At 52.1% G+C, this 22,199-nt stretch overlaps 9 protein-coding genes across 9 annotated transcripts; 2 read left to right on the plus strand and 7 right to left on the minus strand.

Annotated features, from left to right (window-relative positions):
* Positions 1-337: 337 nt before the first annotated feature.
* K460DRAFT_318773 (deoxyribose-phosphate aldolase) lies at positions 338-1,698 on the minus strand (the record flags this gene model as incomplete). The annotated part of the gene is made up of 2 exons (XM_040930402.1): positions 1,252-1,698; positions 338-1,126 (listed from the first exon to the last, which is right to left on the minus strand). The coding sequence occupies exons 1-2, from the start codon at positions 1,609-1,611 to the stop codon at positions 338-340; spliced, it is 1,149 nt and encodes a 382-aa protein (XP_040784175.1). The 5' UTR covers positions 1,612-1,698.
* Positions 1,699-2,061: 363 nt separating this feature from the next.
* Positions 2,062-3,075, minus strand: K460DRAFT_369626 (uncharacterized protein; the record flags this gene model as incomplete). Its single annotated transcript, XM_040933994.1, has 4 exons — positions 2,062-2,613; positions 2,669-2,815; positions 2,871-2,908; positions 3,073-3,075. 4 exons carry the CDS (start codon positions 3,073-3,075, stop codon positions 2,553-2,555), a joined length of 249 nt encoding a protein of 82 aa, XP_040784176.1. The 3' UTR covers positions 2,062-2,552.
* Positions 3,076-5,570: 2,495 nt separating this feature from the next.
* Positions 5,571-6,352, minus strand: K460DRAFT_292611 (40S ribosomal protein S9; the record flags this gene model as incomplete). Its single annotated transcript, XM_040929360.1, has 4 exons — positions 5,571-5,751; positions 5,804-6,037; positions 6,117-6,215; positions 6,288-6,352. 4 exons carry the CDS (start codon positions 6,350-6,352, stop codon positions 5,571-5,573), a joined length of 579 nt encoding a protein of 192 aa, XP_040784177.1.
* Positions 6,353-6,556: 204 nt separating this feature from the next.
* Positions 6,557-7,144, plus strand: K460DRAFT_293102 (uncharacterized protein; the record flags this gene model as incomplete). The annotated part of the gene is made up of 3 exons (XM_040929392.1): positions 6,557-6,597; positions 6,649-6,743; positions 6,798-7,144. 3 exons carry the CDS (start codon positions 6,557-6,559, stop codon positions 7,142-7,144), a joined length of 483 nt encoding a protein of 160 aa, XP_040784178.1.
* Positions 7,145-8,793: 1,649 nt separating this feature from the next.
* On the plus strand, positions 8,794-10,884 carry K460DRAFT_388512 (MFS general substrate transporter; the record flags this gene model as incomplete). The annotated part of the gene is made up of 2 exons (XM_040935696.1): positions 8,794-10,249; positions 10,321-10,884. The coding sequence occupies exons 1-2, from the start codon at positions 9,233-9,235 to the stop codon at positions 10,882-10,884; spliced, it is 1,581 nt and encodes a 526-aa protein (XP_040784179.1). The 5' UTR covers positions 8,794-9,232.
* Positions 10,885-12,258: 1,374 nt separating this feature from the next.
* K460DRAFT_293448 (pali-domain-containing protein) lies at positions 12,259-14,464 on the minus strand (the record flags this gene model as incomplete). The annotated part of the gene is made up of 2 exons (XM_040929417.1): positions 12,259-13,000; positions 13,050-14,464. 2 exons carry the CDS (start codon positions 14,462-14,464, stop codon positions 12,259-12,261), a joined length of 2,157 nt encoding a protein of 718 aa, XP_040784180.1.
* Positions 14,465-16,133: 1,669 nt separating this feature from the next.
* On the minus strand, positions 16,134-17,284 carry K460DRAFT_369634 (ribosomal protein S4e). The gene is made up of 4 exons (XM_040933995.1): positions 17,167-17,284; positions 16,737-17,100; positions 16,375-16,614; positions 16,134-16,319 (listed from the first exon to the last, which is right to left on the minus strand). Exons 1-4 carry the CDS (start codon positions 17,237-17,239, stop codon positions 16,208-16,210), a joined length of 789 nt encoding a protein of 262 aa, XP_040784181.1. The 5' UTR covers positions 17,240-17,284; the 3' UTR covers positions 16,134-16,207.
* Positions 17,285-17,561: 277 nt separating this feature from the next.
* K460DRAFT_369635 (aspartate-semialdehyde dehydrogenase) lies at positions 17,562-18,961 on the minus strand. The gene is made up of 4 exons (XM_040933996.1): positions 18,860-18,961; positions 18,553-18,810; positions 17,773-18,504; positions 17,562-17,723 (listed from the first exon to the last, which is right to left on the minus strand). The coding sequence occupies exons 1-4, from the start codon at positions 18,912-18,914 to the stop codon at positions 17,656-17,658; spliced, it is 1,113 nt and encodes a 370-aa protein (XP_040784182.1). The 5' UTR covers positions 18,915-18,961; the 3' UTR covers positions 17,562-17,655.
* Positions 18,962-19,079: 118 nt separating this feature from the next.
* K460DRAFT_369637 (D-lactate dehydrogenase mitochondrial precursor) lies at positions 19,080-21,542 on the minus strand. The gene is made up of 10 exons (XM_040933997.1): positions 21,116-21,542; positions 20,870-21,062; positions 20,714-20,822; positions 20,557-20,653; positions 20,442-20,476; positions 20,287-20,388; positions 19,941-20,228; positions 19,863-19,884; positions 19,598-19,805; positions 19,080-19,544 (listed from the first exon to the last, which is right to left on the minus strand). Exons 1-10 carry the CDS (start codon positions 21,383-21,385, stop codon positions 19,216-19,218), a joined length of 1,653 nt encoding a protein of 550 aa, XP_040784183.1. The 5' UTR covers positions 21,386-21,542; the 3' UTR covers positions 19,080-19,215.
* Positions 21,543-22,199: the final 657 nt, after the last annotated feature.

Below are 22,199 nucleotides of genomic sequence, written 5' to 3' on the forward strand. Positions count from 1 at the left end.
GGTTGATCTTGCATAGACCTTGATATTGCATCCTTATACTCTTCATTGTACATATTTGCGTTAGCTTTGGCGACATTATTTCCTTTCATTCCTGCCTTTTTCGTTTTGGTTCAACGGAGACGACTGTGCCTCATGTATGCATCGCTGTTGATTGACAGTGGCTTGGATCTTGGGTTCGCTAGATAGACGAGTCACATAGCTTCATGCTCTCTACGCTGACCTGATGCTAAACTATGGTGCCACGTTATATGGTATCCGCCCTCCGTCACAGAAGCCAAGCCCTACACAAGGCATCGATTATTAACATCCCATCCCGCTCGCTGCCCTCCCTTCACCATTAGTACGAAGAATCATCAGTATATAGTCTAGTAATCCCCCCTCCCGGCCTACCCTCGCTCTCTTGTTTCCCTCTTTCCTCGCCCACCTTCTGCCTCGCTTCTTGCATTATCCACAACCCACTACTCGTTCCTAGGCGCGTCGCCCCCGCCTCGAGCATCTTGACCGCCGTTTCCAAGTCCCTCACTCCTCCACTTGCTTTTACCTCCATCTTCCTTCTTCCCACGCCTCGAGAAGCTAGAGACTCGGCTGCGGCTACCATGAGTTGCACATGCGGCAGCGTGGCGCCAGGGCCGTTGAAACCAGTGGAAGTTTTGATAAAATCGAAAGAAGCGGCGGCAGCGAGATGGCTTGCGGCTAAAATTTGCTGCGTATTCAACTGCGATGTCTCCAGGATCAACTTCAAAGTGACAGGACTGGGACAGAGCGAGCGTATAGACGCAAGCTCGGTGAAGATGGCACTGTAGTCTGGAATCTCGTCCTCCTCGCCATCTCTACTACCCGTGTTCCTAAACGTGTTGGCCGCTGTGATGCTGTCAATTGCTGAATCCTTGGAGCTGAGCACTCGGTCGGGAACGAGGCTGGCTTTGTTGTGCCGCGTTAGAATGGAGTGGTTGAGCACGACATCTAGCTCGGATGCGCCGGCTGCCACGGCAGCACGGGCTTCATGGAGCTTGGAGTGTAGATCTTGGGTGCCTTCGTGGAAGCCTACAACGCAGGCCACGCGGATGTCGGTACCCCTGAGGTCGGCGACGCAGCGTTGGACCCAGTTCAGGCGGACGCATACGGACTGTTGGGGATGTTAGTCGATAATATACCACATGAGAAGAAAGTAGAAGAACGTGTGGAATTTTAAACCACTTGGGAGGTTCAACTCGTTCTAAAACGAAGAATCTGAATGTAGAGTAGACTTACTTTGAATCCCTCTATCCTGGCCTCACTGCACAGCGTATCAATCTGCGTACTCGTCGCATCCAATTTCAACACGGTATGATCGACTGTCTTGGCCAACTCTTTCAACGCTTCCTCTCCATTTCTCATCCGCGGGCCCTCATACAGTTTTCTCGCCCTCTCTCCACTATTCACCTCTTTCATTACATTTTTCACCGTCTCGTCGATCTGGCTCTTCCACTCCTGATTTGTATATCTGTCCGTCATGGTTGCGACGGGCCCCAACGACGAGCCTAGCGCAGGATTTGCGGCGAGCCAGCCGCGGATGAGGACTTCAGATTCTGTTAGGGGGATGGGGTGAGGGTCTGATGATGGGGTAGACATGTCGAAATTCGGGCACGAGCTTGAGTTAGTTGATGAGCTTAGCTTCTTCGTACCGGTTCAAGCCGCGGGACGAGTAGCTTTATTGGGATTGACGTGGTGGCTGGCTGACTGATTGCGAGTCGTGCGATTGTACAAATGCTGGGCAAGGATAAGCGACGACTCTCCTGAACTTATATTCTCATTTGAATCCAGGACTGGTTATCTATTATATTTTTCAACTTGATGTCGGAGGTCGGCTAAACTCCGCTATCTGCATATCATGTGGTGCGGGAGGTGCTACTAGGACGTGGGGCTGGAATACGTTCTCCACCTGTGAAATGAGAAGACGCAGCCAAGGCCGAGCTCCTGCTTCTCTGGGTCAAGTTTACCAGTCTTCATCGGCATGTCTAAAGCGGGTGAGGTTACGGCTTAGGATATAGAGAACAACCATATTGAATGTAGAGCTGGATGGTGGTACAACGTAGATCTGGCGTGCAGTCCACAAATGCCTCGTACACACGATTGACATCACGTAGCAAAGCAATCTCATCCGTCGTCACATTAGTATCAATCCCGGGTCTGGCTTGGAACAGCGTGAGGAATTGACTTGTTTTGATTTACAAAGGACCGCTGGCATGCGTAGGTGTCCTCGATTGCAAACCGGTCCTCACCTCGGACGACTAATCCAAAGGCTCTGAGATGCCATCTCCCCTCCCACATGCATGTACATGAAGCTGTAGAAGACCATGCCGAACAAAAGGAAATAGATTCGAGAAAAGGGTTGTCCATCAGCGCTAGATATCCGGAACTCCCGTTTTGACTTTTGCATTGACTCGAGTCGAAAGATCCCTCTTCTATCTTGCGGTCGAGTCGATCGGCGCCAATGCGATCTACAATCCTAATCCATGATAGTCGTCATCGTAACCCATCAAATCCCCGCTGTCGTCGCTCCGGGTAGACATCTACTTCCTTCGGAAAGAGCAGCCCTCAGTCAACCGCGCCTTGCCACCAGTGGGCTGGCACCTGTTCCAGATGTTAGCCTTGTCCCGCCCATGTCCGAGGTGGATCCTTGACTTACAGGACCTGCGAGCAGCCCTGGCAGACGACGACTGTGTTGGCGTGCGAGAAGACGGTGGTGATGGTGAAGCAGCCGGGGCACTTGACATCCATGAAGAATGAGCGGGGAGCGGGCACGAGGGTCTTGAGCTTGTGCTTGCGGGCCTCACTGAAAACTTGTTAGTCGAATGTCGAATGTCGCAGCCTCGGGGTTATATGCGTACGCGGCCGGGGTGGGGTTGAGAAGGTCAACGGCGAGAACCTGGAGTGCTGTTAGCCAAAATTCTCATGGCGTTCAACTTTGCGAAGTTGCAGGCGGCGAAAGGTTGCGATGTGAAGATTTCGTGGCAAACTCCGACGGTCTCGTGTGCCTGCTCACGAAACCTCCTGGCACTATTCTACAGGTTCGCGAGGGCGCAGACTCACCATTTTGACGGTTTATGGGGAGTTTAGAGTTTTTATGAACTGAAGTCGATGGATTGGGCGCGAGATTCGAGGACGCGGACGGCTTGACAGTGGAGGGGAGAGGGAATCGACGTGGCGGCAAGTACTCGCCTACCACGAATTTTGTCGTGGGCACTAACCTTTTTCAAGCTTGGCGCCCGGACACCAATTGGGCAACACCATTATCTAAAGCACCGCAACATCGACCAGTTTACAGGGTCCGGAAACTGGCAGTTGCTCAAAAAAAATGATACAACTGAGAATGTGAATTCGCTGGCAGGTAACCGTATCTACACTTCAGTTGTACTGCTCGCCACAACGAAAAGCACGTGTAGCGCAAGGCTGACTCAGTCGTTGATACTCACCGACCGCATTCACTCTGCGACGATGACAGACTTATCGAACATCTTCTAGGCAGCAAAATCTTTACAGTCGCTTCCAGTAGCCTTGGCGCACTTTGAGGCATCTTTGCTTCTATCATAGCGTAGCAAATAATGTTTTGTTAGGTGTTATATGGCGAATTACGTAGACTGCGTGAATTAAAGCCATGTAGGGAAGACTAAAGCTCTTAAGCACTCATGAACATTCTCAACATGATTCATATTGCAAATACCATAGGTGTGCAATCAAACACGTCGCTCTCAATTCTAGTTCTCGGACAGATACCATCAATCGCACTCGCGCATCTTTTGAGAGGCCAGAAGTCGTTCCGGCTAGGCGGGCCTTCATACTCCACGAAAGGAACATCTGTCAAAGAAAAACAGTTCATAGCCTTTATCAGGCCCTTCAAGCGCTTTGAAAATCCTCTTAAGCGCCAAACCGCAAGTTATTTCCCCCTTTGACTCTGAAGCTGTTTTCTCGCTTGCGGAGATCCGATCTTGTTCACCCCACTTAGCGTCGATTGTCTGTCCAGAGCATTTGGTATATAACTACTAGGACACAAACACTTTCTGCATCCTGGTTTCACCAATCACTGAGTTCTTGTGCAAGAAGAGTTTGGATATCATGGCAGCACAGACGAAGAACCTCCATGAGCTTGAGAAGGCGAAGAAATTGAACCATGTACCCTGGTGCGAAGAGTATGAGAAAATGATCTCAGGAATGTTGTAGGTACTAATTCATTACTCTCAAGTAGTCTCCTAGTTTCTATCCGTGTATACTGGCTATTCTGTTACTACATATGCCGGATATCTTCAAATAATTTTCCGATATGAACAGGGTTGCATCAGCCGTGAAGCTGTCCCGCCTCAATCATACCAGGGTCATCTTTTCAAATGACAACCAATACTAACAACCCTCAAGATATAATGCCTTCACTTCTGAGCTGAACGAAGCCCGCTTCAAAGGCAGAGCTTTTGCCCATAGATTCAACACATGGTTCCCCAGCCCATCCACGGATCCCAGCACAGGCTTCGACACGCTAGCAAAAGAGCGTCTGAAGATGCTCAAGGACATTATCGGCCATGTCGGTGATGATGAGATCTGTATGCACCACTAACGCTGAGTACCACTGCGAGTGATCTGTGGGAAATAGAGAGCTGACTTGCTATCTACGCTCCAGTCATCGAACCCCCCTTCAATATTGACTATGGGTGCAATATCTCCCTTGGAAAACGCTTCTACGCAAACTTCAACCTTACCATCCTGGACTGCAGCCTCGTCACTATAGGAAACCGGTGCATGTTTGGCCCAAACGTCTCCATCTTTGCCGCAACACACGAAGCAGAAGTACAATCGCGGCGAGAGAACATCGAATACGGGCGACCCGTGGTGATTGGTGATGATTGTTGGATAGGCGGGAACGTTGTGATCCTTCCGGGAGTGACGATTGGGAGGGGTTGCACTATTGGAGCCATGTCAGTCGTTTCTCGCGATATACCCGAGTTCAGTGTAGCCATGGGCCAGCCAGCAAAAGTAGTCAAAAAGGTTCAGCAAGTGCCGCCAGAAGAGGGTGATGAGGTGGTAGCGTAGGGCAAGGTATCGTTCGCGTATCGAAACAGGACGAATACTGTACAAACAAAAGTAGGCCTAGTTGTCTTCAGTATCGTTTGTAGACTGCAATGTGAAGTGCATAAAGCATTGACACTGTTTAAGCTACACTAAGTTCGCGCGTAACTGCTATCCGCGGAACTCGTCCCAAGTGCGTGGTCATTCTGGCGCCGTCGATGTTCAATGCCACTGATATGTCTCCGTGGATATCTATGAACATGTCGTGGAGGGGAGCTCATCGATTTTGCCTGACGGAGGGAGTAAATTGTCAATGAAAGACGGTAAGAGTACTTGACACACAAGTCGGAGAAAACACAGATGATGGTAATTGAAGATTTTTAGGCAGAAACTACATGTGGTAATATGTAGACCAGCCACTAGCTGAGACCTACGCAGGATATGCTGCATTTAGAGACAGAGCAACTGCTCGAGAAAACATCCCGTCATGCCCAACGCCAATCATCCGTGAATCATTCCTTTTGGCGTATAATCTACTCCTCGTCCTCCTCACCGGCATCATCATCACCACCCTTCTCGGCGGCCTTGGCCTTCTTCCTCCTCACACGGCCGGGGCGACCGCCACCGAATGGCGAGGTCAGGGCGAAGTCGATGTGCTTCTGGGAGTCGAGGCGGACGATGAACGAAGGAACGTTGACGATCTGCTTGCCAACACTGACGGGTTGTTAGCTATGCGGTTTTTGTGAGCCATCTCATTAGGACATACCGGATGTGGCGCTGGCGGATGAGCACACGAGCGTGGTGGATGGACTTGGCAAGACCGAGCTTGTAGACGCAGGTCTGGAGACGGCGCTCCAAGAAGTCCTCAATCTTCAGGGCCAGGACGTAATCGAGCTTCATGCGGGACTCGTCGAGCACACCGACACGAACGAGACGGCGAATGAGGGCGTTACCCTCGAACAGGCGCTTGGGGTCCTTCTCGTCGAGAGTCAAGAGCGAACTGCGCAACGATTAGCGGCCGTGTGTGATTTTGCGAGCTGCGCAGTCAATGCAATGAGAGCGCAATAGTGAGTGCTTACCGGGCAGCACGACGGATCTTGGACAGAGTCAACTGCACACGCCAGACCTCGCGCTTGTTGCGGAGACCATACTCGCCAACGAGCTTCAGCTCAGTATCCCTAACCCAAATTAACCAATGTTCCCAGACATAAGCGGAGCAAGCTCTCGCTCAGTGGCCGTGGGATACATACAGACGAGCGGACTCGAAAGGACGACGGGGGACGCTGTACGTCTTCGAGTAGGATCGGGGCGCCATTTTAGTTGTCGATGGTTGAAGAGAAAGTCGTGAGATGGTGTGGTGTGGGCAATGAAAATCAAATGGTGCGTGCTTACCTAATGTATCATTGGTGGGCTAAGCGAATAGCCCACCGCCGCGACCGCCGCGACCACACCAATTTGATATCTTCTCACGAGTTCTTCAACATCACCGTACGAACACCGAAACCCTCCACAACTCACAATGGGTCACGCAGCCGGTCTCCGCGCGGGTACGCGCTATGCGTACGTTTTCAAAATTGCTGCCTCCCGCCACGGTTACTGACGCTCCGGCAGCTTCTCCAGGGATTTCAAGAAGAAGGGAATGATCCCGCTCTCAACCTACCTCAAGCAGTACAAGGTCGGTGATATCGTCGATGTCGTAGCCAACGGTACGGAACACTTTAGAACTTGATAAATTGGTGCGGAGGCTCATAATTGCGCAGGTGCTGTCCAGAAGGGTATGCCCTACAAGGTCTACCACGGCAAGACCGGTATCGTCTACAACGTCACCAAGTCCGCCGTCGGCGTCATCCTCCAGAAGCAAGTCGGTAACCGCTACATGGAGAAGCGCATCAACGTCCGCATCGAGCACGTCCGCCACTCCCGTTCGCGAGAAGATTTCCTCAAGCGCGTCAAGGCCAACTTCGCCAAGCAACAGACGGCCAAGGAGACTGGCGAGCCCCAGCAGCTGAAGCGCATCCCCGCACAGCCAAGGTTGGCGAGGACCATCAGCTTGAAGGAGAACAAGCCGGAGAACATCACACCTGTACCTTACGAGACAACCATCTGAGCGTGGAGAATTAGTTGGTGTGTGGACGGCAAAATGGGATACGGATGGTCAACGGCGTGGTTTCTCGGATCTCTAAATTATTCTCTCTTCTGCACTTTCACTCGCATTGAAAGCGGCGATATCACATGGTGCAGATACAGTGGTGTGCCAACATGGCCATGAGTAACCTCTCACGCCAATAAACATCATCCTCCAGTCCCAGTTCCAGCCATGTTCACCGTCCTTGCAGCGTTGCTCGGTCCCCCTCTCGTTCCAGCTCAAAGTTTCTAGCACCATTATCCCTGTCCCAGTATGCAACACTAACAGACCCTTCCCCAATATCAAGATACCTCTCCTCAGCCCAGGTACCCAACACTGCCTTGATGAGAGACATGACCTCGCCTTTCCAGACCTGCGGAACCATGGTCTCCACCGAATCTCTATCCTCGCTCACAGTACAATGTGCCATCGTATGCGTATCCTTTTCGCTTACATTAGTCCATCGTTTTGCTCTAGTCATTTACATCAATTTAAAGCAACCAGTCCTCAGCCATACTTTCTTTCAGGTTCTTGGATAGGACATGTGCCCCTTGGTCAGGCTAATCATGCACTTCGCTCCTCGGATAGCATAAGGTCAGGACTTAAAAAAGTCGTGGTAAACCATTTGTATTGCAGTGAGATCCACGACCTGTTAGACAACCGCGGGTAGATGCTCTACTCTCAAGCGACTGTATAGTAAGACAAAGCGTAAGTGGAAACGCCTCAGATCCTTGCTAGATCACCGCTGACACTAACGAGCAAGAGTCGTGCAAAGTTTCTATCATGTAGCTTTCAATCTACCAGAAGGAAGCCGAAATATGCTTCATTAGCTGCACACTCATCACCAGCCTGGAAGATTGTTGGTACTCCTCGTAGTGTATAAACTACTCAAAAGCTAATTTCACCTCCCTTCATCGTATACTACCATGTATCATTGGAATCGACGTGGTTTACGATGGTTCTGTTCAAGATCAATAGGGTAGAGATAGATGGAAGTGGCTAACGAACTAGGGATAAGCCCACAGTAGAACAGCGCCCAGTATCTGTGATGTTGTAGTTGTCGATGAAGGGGGTCAAGGTCGCAACGGTTGCTACGAATCACGAGGAAGTAAACAGTTTAGCTGAGCACACCTTTCGCGTGTGAGCATAGTCAATACAAAATCACGCCGAACACGCTGGCAAGGTAAGTAGATGATTAGAAACGCTGTATGACACACGCTCTGACCTCTCCACCAAGTGGCTTTGGCCATCGCCCTTCCGCAGTTTGTAAGCAGCGCTAGAAATCGATCAATTTTACATAAACCCTCGAGTTGACCGATGTAAGATGATTTCTACTCTATATCGCTGACCACTTGCATTACTTCTTACGGTGTGCAGCCGGGGGTAAGCTTAGCGGTACTTGCGGTTGGCGCGAATCGCTCGTGAGGTCTGGCTTATTGTTCAGGGGGAAGGAAGATCATATACGACAAGTTCCTATACACCTCGCGGTCAGTGTTCCGTGCAGGTCGTCCGTCGCGACTGTTGCTTGGAACGTAGATGACTAACGGTGCAGGGTAACCCAAGTGCTTATTAAGACCACCCACTCTGCTCACTCCGCTCACAACGCCATCTCACTCCGCTTCCGCCTGTTAGCAGCTTTCTACGCAACTTCATTGTGCATTCGTCCAATCATCTCAATTGTGATAGTTTCACGAGGTATCCTTTTGGAGATGGATGCAGCCAGTGGCTGGATTTAACAAGCAGTGACTGAAACTGTATCGTACCTCTACCTATTTCCGCCGGATCCCCGCCAGAAACGTGCTTCGCTCTTTCCGTCACTTCCGCACAACCATACCTAAGAATGTTGCCATTATGGTGCTCCCTAGATGTGCCTCACATATTATCATTGGCCAACAGCTTTGAAAAAGCCACAATGCTGTACGACCAAAAATGATGCAGATATAAAATACGAGTAACATGCCATACATGGCTAGGAATAGGGCTTTGGGTACCACCACATCACCGTATTTGTCTCTCATAGCCTTCTCTCCTCTCCCTCTCATTCTCTTCACTTCCTAATCTCCACTAACCATGCCCTACCTCTTCAAACATTCCGCCGTAGGGACCACAGCCCACTACATCAAGCACCGCAGCTTCGACTTCTCCCGCAGTCCCAGCAAACTCATATCAGAAACTTCTTCGGCCGATGGCGTCCCTTTCCCTCCTACTGCCGATGATGCCATTAACGCAGAGCTCAAGCAAGACCATTCCAGCCTCGTCGACTGGAGCGGCCCGGATGATCCGTCCAACCCCCAAAACTGGCCAAGGAGCCACAAAATCCTCATGACCGTCGTCATCTGCTTGTACACATTCGCCGTGTACGTGGGATCCTCGATATACTCCTCTTCAGAGACAGGCGTGGTCCAGACATTTGGCGTCAGTCACGTCGAGGGGTCATTAGGATTGGCGCTATATGTCTTGGGCTACGGAGTAGGATGTCTCTTGTTCTCGCCGCTGTCGGAGATACCTGCCGTGGGACGAAATCCCCCGTACGCAATTTCGGGATTTCTATTCGTTGTCCTGTGCATACCGACTGCACTGGTAAACAACTATCCAGGCCTCATGGTTCTCAGGTTCTTACTGGGTTTCATGTCGAGCCCGTGCCTAGCTACTGCAGGTGCTTCGCTCGCAGACATATGGACACTGGCCGAGTTTCCCTTCGCTGTCGCGCTGTGGGCTGCAGTTGCATCCTTTGGTCCGGCTCTGGGACCTACGATTTCCTCATACGCCGTGAAGCACCTTGGATGGCGATTTTCAAGCTGGGAACTAATGATCATCTCGGGACCGTTGTACCTGCTGATGCTAACAACAATGCCGGAGAGTGCTGGGCCGACGATTCTATACTACAAAGCGAAGCGTCTGCGGGAAGAGACGGGGAACCCGAGTATCATGTCGGACGCGGAACACAAGCAGAAGAACCTGCACGCGAGCACGCTGCTGTACGAGGCGTTTATCAAGCCGTGGGAGATCAACGCGCTGGACCCCGCCATTCTATTCACGACCGTGTACATGGGGCTTTGTTACGGAATTTACTACTCTTTCTTCGAGGTAAGCCAGCATGGCTCGATTCCCAAACTTCCACCTCCGGAGGCCTGGAATAACTAATATCTTTTTTCCAGTGCCTCCCACTCATCTACCCCGTCTTTTACCACTTCAGCGCCGAATCGACCGGCCTTATCTTCCTCGCCATTGTGCCCGCTTGCTTCCTAGGCTTCGCAATCCAAGCCGTATACCTAAAGTTCAGAGTCTTCCCGCGCCTTACCGACGGCACGTTTGGTGAACTAGAAAACCACCTCATCCCCGGCATGGTGGCAAGCCCGTTCATCGTCATTGGCCTCTTCATCATCGCGTGGACGGCGCGCCCGAGCGTGCACTGGATGGCGCCCACGGTAGGTCTGGCTATTGTCCTCATCGGCACATACTTTATCGTCCAGTCCATCTTCCTGTACATTCCCAACATCTACCCTCGGTATGCGGCGAGTATTTTCGCTGCAAATTGTCTGGCGCGCGCGTCGCTTGCTTTTGCTGCTGTTCTGTTTGCGCGCCCCATGTTTGAGCGCCTCGGCGTTGCTGGGGGTGTGAGTCTGTTGGCGGGCTTGACGGCCGTGTGTACGGTCGGTATGGTTGCGTTGTTTTGGTTTGGAAAGCGGTTGAGGGAGCGGAGTAGGTTTGCTGTCGCTTAGGGTGGGTGGGTACGGGAGTAGTAGGACGGCTTGAAGGCATGGAGTGATACAGCGGGGGCTGTCGTTAAGAACAACATTCTCTTGTGTTGAGCTGTTTCGAACCCGACATTGCATGGTGGTAACGATGGATACTTTTGGCGCTACTAGACGGTGTCTCAATTAGATAAATAGATAGATAGATATATTGGGGTTTCACACACTTTATTACTTTCCTCGTTTGATAGGGACTCATAAAGAATTATAGCGATCATATCCTTTTAATCTAGCATTACATTCAGTAGGAAAATAACCCGACTCTCCATTTCATCTTATCATCCCAAGTCTGCTTAGGTGGTCGTAGAGATTCTTCAAGGCGGATAACATATTTCATCCTAAAACAACGAAAACTTCACATCATCAGCACGCAGCCAGCGAATCAATCATAACGTTGAAAATGTCATTTGCATTGGTATTTCTTCCTGCGATACTCCCATACTCCGCTCCCTACACGCCCCACGTATCACCCTTTTCTTCCCCCTAATCCCGCTTCGCTTCGCGTCTGTCCGTCCTTCCACCGCACCCCTACTACGCACCACACAAACGCCCGGAAACCCAAGTCCCCTCCCCTGATTCCCAATTACTCAAGAAAAGAGAAGCGCACATTTATACTACTTTATGTACAATGGTTGGATTACTACGTCCCCATGGCCAAAAAAGCAAGTAAGTAAAGCAAGCAAGCAAGCGGTCTTGCTTTGGTGTGGAAAAACCGACAAGACTGGACGAGGCTTGATCGGTAGCAAAGGCAGGCCGCTCGCTCCAGCACTATCGTCGTTTGTCTAAAATCCCAATCCGTTTAGACGAGGGATGGGAAAAAAAGAGAAAGAACAGGGAAAAAAAGAAAATGTTGTGTGTAATGTGTAACGTGTGTGTGATCGTGTTCGTGAAGAGGAAGTCAAGGTTGATTCGCCCCCCGCCCCGCCCCATGAAACGAACGACTAGAAATTAAGTATATCAGAAAAAACCCCGGGTGAATGCTTCGAAGAACGTGGTAGTTGTGTTCGTGAAAGAAAAAATCGCAATGGCAATGAAGAAGTCGCAATTACGAAGTTTTGTACATCGAAAGGAAGGAAGAAAAGAGGAGTCGAAGGCGCTTCGCGGGGAGCTTCGAGAGACTTGGAGAGGCGTGTAAGAGGAATGCTACGTCGATGGATAGGCGGTGAGGAGCCGGAGCAAGTAATGTCGTGGATGGACCATTGTCGAATGTACTTGTTAGATCTCCGAAAGTAACTGTCCTCTTGACAATCACAGTATCCGTAAATGGCCTCCGTAGATAGTGCAGCCCCCCTCATTCAAAGTGGTTCATGCTCTTACTTTGCACCCAGAGCTCGGCCAGCCCTACATGGCGTTCGCACCCGGGTACCTGCTCTGGTTGGTAAGACCCGGTCCTTGCCCCATCATTGTTGCCGGGGGTGGTGGGCCGATCGCACCACCTCGTCCTCCCCTACCCCGCCCTCTACCTCTACCCCCCCTCATGGCGCCCGGAATCGCGAAATCAGGATTAGCCGCATTGGCCTGCAGAATCGCGTCTTCCTGTCTCACTGGTCGCCTGCCATTATAGGGAGCAAATTGTCCGGCTGGTGCACCCAATTCAGGTATCCAGTTTGGGTTCACGGGGCGCTGGGAGACGGATGTAAAATGCGATGCTTCAGAGACTGCTGGAGAGCGGGAACCCTCGGGTAGCTCATCGTAAGAGGCAGTGCGTGGGAGGTTGGGATCGCTTGAGTTGGGCGCAGCGAGGAGGTTGGGGTTAGATGAGGAGAAGCCGCCTGGCATGAGCGAAGCAGGCATTATCGGGGGGGCATTGACTCGCGCGGGTTCCGCAAATCTAGGGTCTACGTCCTCGTAGTAATCAGAGCTGCGGTCCATGCCTTTTGGTGCAGGTGCGCCGACTTGTGACAATTGAGCTGGAAGCTCGACGGGCGAATCTGCAATTGGAGAAAGGCCGCGGCTGCTGTTGTCCAACGTAGAAAGTGTCTGGTCAGATGGCATCTTCTGGCCGTTCCAGCCCGCGCGTACTGGGACATAGGACTGCTGCGGTTGTTGTTGTTGCGGCTGCAGGTTTTGGTTTGGCAATTCACTATCAAACGTTAGTTATAGACTCTGTAACATTGGTGGGTAAATCTTACTTTGTCGAATACTCGCTGCTAGGACTCATCACACCGTCACTTGGCCGCCTTTGAGGTGCACCTGCAGGGAAGCCGCCCTGCTGAAGCGCCAACATGCCTGCAACATCGCCATCGCTCTCCCTAAGCCCGTAGTTTGTCGGTGGTGTGCCAGTGCGGTTATCCATCTCAATGGCGTGCCCGATTGGCATCGGCCCAGGTGGCGGTGGTCCCCTGTTGCCATAGGGCGAGGCCTCACGCGGTGGTGGCCCTTGGTTGTAGTATTGGTTGTTATTATTGTATCCAGGGGGAGGAGCTCCTCGACCCATAGGCGGGCCTTGCATTGGTGGGCCTTGCATTGGCACACCCTGCGGTGGACGGCCGCCCCGACCATTTCCACTCCATCCTGGTGGTGGTGGACCTCGCATACCACCTCTTGGGCCATATCCTCCTCCTCTCGGTCCTCCGCGCTGTGGAGGCCCGCCTCGTCCCCGATATGGGCCTCCTCTACCACGTGGGGCCCCATTCATCATGTAGGCATCGTTTGGCATGGGTGGAAGTGGGTTACCATACTGATCAACAGGCTGTCGACGTCCTGGAGGACCCCGCATTGGCGGTGCCATGATATCCGGCCTATTCTCTCCAGCACTGCTGACTGTCTTGAGCGAGGGGTTGCGTTGATTAAGGGGCGTCATATCATCAGGTTGCGATGACTTTTGAGAATCGAAAAAGGCATTGTCGTGTCCTTTGGTTCCAGACATGACTGTATCGCCAGACAGGGGAGGCGGCGACTCGGCCTTGGGGAACTCGGTGGTGACGGTAGCCTCGTTGGCGCGGTTGGCGTAGTAGGTCTGGCCGTTCATCTCGTCGTTCTCTGCGATGCGCCTCTTCCTCGCCTTGCGGCTGACCAGGGTCCGCCTCATGGCACATGTTACGATGCCACTGGCTACGATGATGATGGTGGCGGCCAGCACGATCCAGCCTCCCCAAGCCACGTGGGGCACAAACAGTAGAATGTCGACGAGGAAGGCGAGCAGCGTGACCAAGAGGGTGGGGAAGGTGAATATTAGAAGCGCGAGAAGGTAGCGCGGCGAATGGGCTGGCGAGTGGAAATGCGCAGCGACAGCCAATCCAAAGCATATCAGCGTCATGAGGGCGGCGACGGGGTGGACGATGAGGATCGAGGACAGGGCATGTCGCGAGGCTGCGGGCAGCGAGAAACCAGAGGGCGAAGCTTCGCCAAACAACTTCTCCGTGTTGTAGCCGATCATGGGCCCGGCGCACTTTCCATTGTTGCAGTAGCCCAGGACGCCAAAGTCGATGCCGCGATAGGTAGCGAGGGGAATGCTCTTGATGATGGGCGACGAGAGGGTCGAGAGCAGGAGCAGCACGAAGGCGACGAAGAATAGAATGGATAAGGGGGTGGCCGGCCGGAGCATGATGATGGCGAAGAATAGGGGAGTCTGCTACGAGGATCCAGCTCGCCAGAGGCCGGCTCTCGAGACTCGGTGAGGTGTGGTGTTGAGCGAGAGAGGGTCGGTGTACCCAGGCCTGCAAGTGCGGCCTTGGGGGAGGAAGTTGAGCGCACACAGACGGGGGAGCGTGGGCGCAGCAGGTGGTGTAGAGTGGGTTAGGCGCGGTGGGCCAATAGTGAAACGAGTGACGGTTGGGGTTGGGGTTGGGGTTGTACAGAGGATGCTTGGTATAGCATTGGGGGAGGCGGCGACCGTGTGCGCTGAATGGAATGTGAAGGAGAGACGGAAATGGCGCCCAGCTCGAGAGGGTTGGCAATGGCAGTGTTGCGGGGAAGCGTGGGCGTGGGCGTGGGCGGGCGGTGGATGGTCGTGGTCGTGGTCGCGCGGTCGCTCGAGAACCACAGGAGGCGGACAGCAGCCAATGGCAGGGGGTGGAGGCTGGAGCAGGCGTTGAATGATTGATGAAATCCATGCCTCCTGCTAGGTAATGTCTAGGTCATAGAGGCAATAATAATCATACACTACTACTACGATTGTACGTAGAATCTTGCTCGCCTCTCGATCAAGCAGGCTTTGTTGCCCCCCCTCCCCCTCTCGTGGATGGCTGGCTGCCCTTTGTTCGCAACCCCATTGTCTCTCTCTCGCCATGTCCTCGAGTCTCACTCCGGCCTCATTTCGCACCCGTCACACAAGCCGTCTGCGCAGAAGCGACTAAGCCAGACTAGCACTGCCTCTGAGTGGCGAGACAGGGGGGCATGCAGATTGCCATCGGAAGCTCGCAATCAAAACACTCTCTCTGTTCCCCGTCACCATGCTTTTTCTGCATCAAACGTTGGTGCTCAAACACGCAGAGCCTCGTCTGCCTGAATCCACGCGAGCAAAAGAGTATAGTCGGGTCCCTTGGAACAAGTGTCTGCAACGTCGCGCTCAATTCTTCTTCATGGCCTCGCCCAGCCTTTGGTGTGCCGCATCTGCAATCAGGCCCAAAGATAGCGCCTCCCCTATCTCTCCACGGCAAAATCCCCCAATCCGTCAGCCACCAACAATAGCATCGCCTTGTATCGCTTCCAAATTGCCCTATATACTATATATTCTTATCCTTTTCTATAGAGTATCCTTGTCCTGCCTCCCCACAAGTCATCAGCGACACTCCGAGTCCTACATTAGTGTTTCAAAAATTGTGGGCACTCGATGTTGGATCATCCCAATCTCATCGTTTGTTGAGTACATGTGTGAAAGCTTGTATTGTACATGACCACCAAGGGGTAGCTTAGGAGTGTGCCCAAGTCCAATATCAGTGTTCGTGCAATGGTTAAACTTCACTTTACAGCTCATTCACAAATCATCCACGTCAAGTCCTTATTTGCTTGATTCGTTCTCCCCACAAGTCGTCAACGAAGGGGATAGCTTGGGGGTTCGACTGGGGAGTAGCTGGAGGGACAGTTCTAGGGAATCCAAGTCCAACAATGTTAGTAGACTGTGGAAACTTCACATCATAAGTTACAACTCATTCACGAGTTATCAACGTCAAGTTTTTATTTGCTTGATTCGTTCTGATTTGGTGTTCATATGATTGAGATGCTCCAGATCCCTTGCAGCCTCCCCACAAGTCATCAACGCCTAGTTTTGGGAATCCGAGTCCTGCACCGATGCTCATAGAATCATTCCAACTTCATATGCTAATCTACCTCTCTCCAGCCATCACACTTACTGGCCAGCAATGGCGTACGCCCTGCGGCGGTCACGCTCGTCAGCAATCGAGAGCTTGACACCCTTACCCTTGGGCAGCGAGATCCATGGCTTCTCCTTTCCGATGACGCTGCATGTACGTTAGTAAAGACACTACCAAATCAAAAAAAAAAAGTCCAACTTACATGACGTTGGTCTCACGAGTGGTGAACTCGTTGTCAACGGCGTCCTTCAAGTGGACAATGTTGAAGCCTCCGTCGTGGCGCTCACGATGGCTGATGACACCAACACGACCCATGTTACGACCACCGGTGACCATGACAATGACACCAGTATCGAACGTGATGAAGTCGGAGATCTTGCCAGTGCTGAGGTCGATCTTGACAGTGTCGTTGACCTTGATGGACGGGTCGGGGTAGCGGATTCTACACGTTGTTTAGCATCATTTCATGACATAGCCAGACCCTGGTCGTATGCCTGGTGAAAAAGGTTTCCCTCAATCACCTAGCCCACACTCTGGTCAACGGCTGATGGAGCGGGAACTTACGTTCGCGCATCGTGCGTAACCAAGTAGGGAATGCCGCCCTTGCCGAGCTGGACACGCTTGACCTTGCCAAGCTTGTATTGTGCCTCCTCATCAGTTATCCTGTGGACGGTGAAGCGGCCCTTGGTGTCGTAGATGAGGCGGAAGTTCTCGCCAGTCTTCTCGATCGAGATGACGTCCATCAAACCAGAGGGGAACGTCGAGTCGGTGCGGACCTTGCCGTCAACCTTGACGAGGCGCTGCATGAGGATGGCGTTGACCTCGCGGGCGTTGAGCGCATACTTGAGGCGGTTACGCAGGAAGATGACGAGAGGCAGCGAGTCGCGGAGCTTGTGAGGACCGGGGGAGGCCTTGGGTGCGTAGGCACCTGAGAAATGTCAGTCCTGCTTCTTTTCGTTGTTTCGAGCGACTGCAGTCGCAGGAGTCAGCATACCGGACAGCTTGTCCAAAAGCCAGTGCGAGGGCGCGCTGAGGCGCTTCTGGTGCTTCTTTGGTCCACGGCCCATTTTGACTGTTTTGTGAGGTTAGTCGTCGAAGGTTGTCGGAGTCCTGGCGAGTGTTCAGAATCGGTGGTCGAATATTGACATCTGCGCTGTGCGAAGCGAGGCCTTGGCGCGCTAACCCCGTAAATAAAAAATCGACCATCGCGAGCATCCTCACATGACTTCGGGAGTGCACCAACAGCAAGTAGGCTAATAAAAATCTTTAGTGGTCTTTACAATTTTTCATTAGTGATGTAAATACCTCAAGTACCGTCAGACGTCTTATGGCAAAGAAACCTACACTTTCACTTAGCAACGAATAGATATGTCAATTTGGCAACATATATGCACGAGACACATTCCTCGTATAGTGAACGGTATTTGATTTTTGGTATCTTTAATGTCTATTGAAACCTTTTGGACGCCAATCTGTGTCAAACCTATGCATATCCCTTCAGCACCGCTGCCTCTGCGTTCAAAATCGACGACCCAGCAGCTCCAATGACAGCTACGATGGATTAGCTCAGTCTTCCGTTTCCTGAATGTAGTGCACTTACTGTTGTGACTGAGCGCAACAAACTTGATGTCAAACATGCCCGCCTCATCCTCTCGTATCCGTCCCACACTAACAGCATACCCCCGATCCGTCTCCCTATCCAACCTCGGCTGCGGCCGATCTGGCTCCTCCATAACCACAATCGCATTCTTGGGCGCAGACGGACAACCCAGCTTCTGCGCATCAGACACATACTCGCGCATGGCCTGCTTGACCTCTTCCGCACTTGGCGCCGGACGGCGTTGGAAGCGCAGCGACACGCATGCTGTATGTCCGTCTAGCACAGGGACGCGGTTGCACGCTGCAGATACCTTCATGGGCTGGTCGACGAAGCCTGTAACATCGTCGTTGACGCTGCCGAGAATCTTGGACGCTTCCGTCTCCAGCTTGTCTTCTTCGCCGGATATGAAGGGGACGACGTTGTCGATGATGTCCATGCTGCTTACGCCTGGGTAGCCGGCACCAGAGACGGCCTGCATGGTGACAACGGATACTTGGTCTACCGGGCCGAACTTCTCTTGTAGGGCTGCGAAAGGGATGACGATGCCAATGACGGCGCAGTTCGAGTTGCAGACAAGGAAACCCTTTTCCAGTTTATGGTGTGCCCGCTGATGCTTGATCACGTCCAGGTGGGGGAGGTTGACGGTGGGAACGACGAGCGGCACAAGAGGGTCGCGACGGTAGTTCTTTGCGTTGGAGAAGACGGCGAGATTGGACTTGAGGAAGGACATTTCTGTGTCATGGTTAGCACGATGCGCATCCTCTTACTCGGTTTGCATACCAACGTCTCCTGCAACATCGCTGTCCAGGCCAGAGAAGATCAAATCGCACTCCTTAAACTCTTCAGGCACACACTTCTTCACCACCAAGTCTCCAATGCGCTCCGTGAACGGCAGTGCCTGTTTCCACCGAACAGCATCCTTGTATTTCTTGCCGGCTGAGCGCTCAGAAGCTCCGACGGCGTGTAGCTCAAAGTGCGGGTGCAGCGCAAGCAAGAGGATGAAGCGCTGACCCACTGAGCCCGTCGCACCAAGCACACCTGCAATTGAGTGAGTTAATTGCTCAACCTCTAGAGCACCCATACGCACCGCACTTCTTCTTAGGGAATTCCCGTTTAGGCGACGTAAAGTGTTCAGCGTCCATCGTTGTGGTTACAGACATGAGTCAATGGAAGATCCCAAAGCTTTATGACGCGGGTGGGGTTGGAAAACGCGACACCACCGATCACGGAGGTCCGAACATCTCAGCCCATGACACATGATCCAACATCAGGAGACCCCGACTTTTCGGCGTCGCATAGCAAGGTTAGGGCCATATTAAAATGGAGTGATGATTGATGCCGTCTATATATGCTCCCCCGCAGATGCAGCGTAGAATGTCAAACAGCCGCCCAATGCAAGTTTGTTAAGAAATAAAGAACCAATGCCTATCGTGCCATGCAGACCTACTCCAGCGCATCCATGATTTTCCCTGGGTTCATGAGCCAATGCGGATCCAAAGCGCTTTTGATGCTTCTCATCACGTTGATCGTATCTATTCCAAGCTCCTTTTGGAGAGACGCCTTCTTTCCCAAGCCTATACCATGCTCGCCGGTGCAAGTACCCTCCATCTCAAGTGCGCGGTCGACCATGTCATGGACACACTTTTCAACAGCCGCCCGCTCTTTTGGGTCTTTGCTGTTATACATGATGCTTTCGTGAAAGTTGCCGTCTCCAATGTGACCTAGTATGCTTGCAAAGAGACCCAGATCGTCCATTTCTTTCTTGGAGATTTCTGTGGTCGAGTTAATACACCCCGGCATAGAGACTAGTCGGACCATTTCGTACCTATGATATCCGGGAGCCTAGAAATCGGAACAGCTACGTCTGTAGACCATACCTCATCACCCTCACGACGGAGCGCTAGCATGCTCCAAAGAGACTCTTTACGCGCTGACCAGAGAGTCTTTTGCTCTTCAGCATTGACGGCAAACTCAAAGTCCCCACTCTTATGTGCCCTAGCTATAGATTTTACCAGCTCGATGTTTTCCTGTACCTGTCATGCAGTCAGTTCCATTCCGGGTAATTGTATGACACACAGGGCTGAACCTACCCCTGCCTTTGTTCCCGAGAATCTGTTTGAGGTTATTAGCTTGTGCGCTTGGTAGTGCAACATGTTTGTGTAACTCACTTGAAGAACATAGTTGGCAATTCTTTCCATTGCTTAGTTGTTGACCCGGCCTTGTTGATGACACCCATCTGTACATCGTCCATGATCTCCATTGCAGCTACGGGCACACCTGCGCGCAGGACTTTGGATGCTGCCGCTGCTGCATCACGGATTGTGGGGAATGTTACGACCGCAACACTGGTTTCCTGTGGAACAACAGCCAGCTTCAAAGTAATTTCAGTCACTATACCTAGTGTTCCTTCTGAGCCAATGAACAAGTTGGTCAAATTGTATCCGGCTGAAGACTTCCTGCGTCAAGGTTAGGAATACGTACGATGCAAAAAGGATAGGGTCTAGTCTAGCATACCGCGGTCGACGTCGTGTCTTGATCACTGTGCCATCTGCGAGGACCACAGTGAGATTGATAACCCAATCTTTCATGGTTCCGTATCGAACAGCGTTGGTTCCGCTGTCAATTTGTTATTCGTCATCCCAGATATTGCTCAAGTACAGCTCTCTTACCTGCAGCTTGTTCCGACCATGCCTCCAATTCTAGCCTGACACGTTGGTTAACATCGGCTCGGGATGCCCCTTTGGGGATGCCGAAGCAAGGTTGGGGAAACTCAAAAGCGCTTACCGACGGGCCAGGATCGACAGGGAAAAAAAGGCCAGAGTCCTTGATCTGGTCGTTGAGGCTCATCCAGGGAACTGAGGGCTGAACGACAACATCCATACTACGAAGTCCACGTTAGTCCTGTTGACTCCAACCTCAAACGGTCATAGTTGCTGCTTACTCGTCTGCGTGTAGTGCAATGATTTGGTCCATGAAGGTGAAATCGATGCTCATACCACCGTATGGAGCGGCGAAATTGGCTTCCAGACTCGATCCTCCAGAATAAGGAACTGCACCAGATCAGCAAGAAGACCATAGTGTACCTTCGCGAACATACTCATGGGTATCTTGTACTTGTAACAGAGCTTTGCGATCTGAGAGACTTCATCTGTCGATTTTGGATACGCTACTGCCACTGGCAGCTGCTCGATGTTGATGGAAGACCATTCCGAGTACCCGTGCCTGAGTAGATCCTCGTCATCTGTACTAATCGCATCTTCGCCCAACGTCTCCCTTAACTCTCCGATGGCCTACGACTAGTATTAGCATACGAATGATGATTCAAGTACGAATGAGAACTTGCCTTTTGCATCTCTCTCTTGGACGCATATTGAGGACCCGAGGATTTAAGCCATGACAGCTGAAGCCGGTGAGGATCGTCGTTGGCACCGTAGAAATAAGTCGTCGTGCCAGTCACAGCCGAGAATAGCAGCACCCTACCAGAGTTCCAGAAAGGTCTCTGGATGTGTTTCGGTTTGAAAGTTTGCTCGGCTCCCGTTTGCGCTCGGGACCCACCCCGCTTGAGTAGAGGCGAGGCAAGTTGCCTCAATCGAGCTGCTGGCTGGCGGAACATAATGAAGTCGGACAGAAAGAAAGTGAGCGACGGTAGACCGTTGAGTTGCGTGATTGAACTAAAATGCAGAACCCACTTCGGATGGCCATGGGTCACGCCGCGAATTGTAAGCTAGAGTGATAGAAGAATAGACAGGAACATAGCTGCAGGGCTGGATGCGCTATGTTAGTGGAGTTAGAACATGGACGGTACAGAGCGGGGAGAGCTATTTGAGTTAAACGCAGTTGGCGCAACTTTCCTGAATGGGTGTCGCTTCGAGCTTTGATGGCCAGCGCACAGGCAAACACGCAACAAAGCATCTGAAAAGTCGCGGGATGGACCAGTGGCAACGTGGGAGGCTGATTAGATTCCGATATTCAGTATCAAATTTCTTCGGCTCACGCAACATCAGGATGGCATGCATGATCAGCTGCAAGGGGGCTTGAGCATGAAGCATGGTAATTGCGGGGAAGACCAGGGCAACGACTAGTAGAGATGTGCTGTCGAGACGCATCGTGGCGACAGGTGACGCTGAATGACATTCCGAATGATCTCAGTCGCGTGACAGGGCGTTTCCAACGGCCACAGACGAGCACCGAAGCTATGGCCCTGGATCACTCGCGTGCTGTGCTGCTGCAACCTGAACTTCCTTTTCTATAAAGCCCAGTCTGGGGACAGGCGAGGCGTCTGCCAGGGACCGCGCAGTAGCCTTCGGGTTTAGATAGCCGTTGCCCGTGGCTTCGAAGCTCTAGCGAAGCCCGACAAAGATACTTCCTGCGATGGAGCTGAGCGGCAAGTGACCTCGCCGACGTCTGTGATACGATTACCCTCACAA

Source organism: Cucurbitaria berberidis (assembly GCF_010015615.1).
Source record: "Cucurbitaria berberidis CBS 394.84 unplaced genomic scaffold K460scaffold_5, whole genome shotgun sequence".
NCBI classification, from domain to species: domain Eukaryota; kingdom Fungi; phylum Ascomycota; class Dothideomycetes; order Pleosporales; family Cucurbitariaceae; genus Cucurbitaria; species Cucurbitaria berberidis.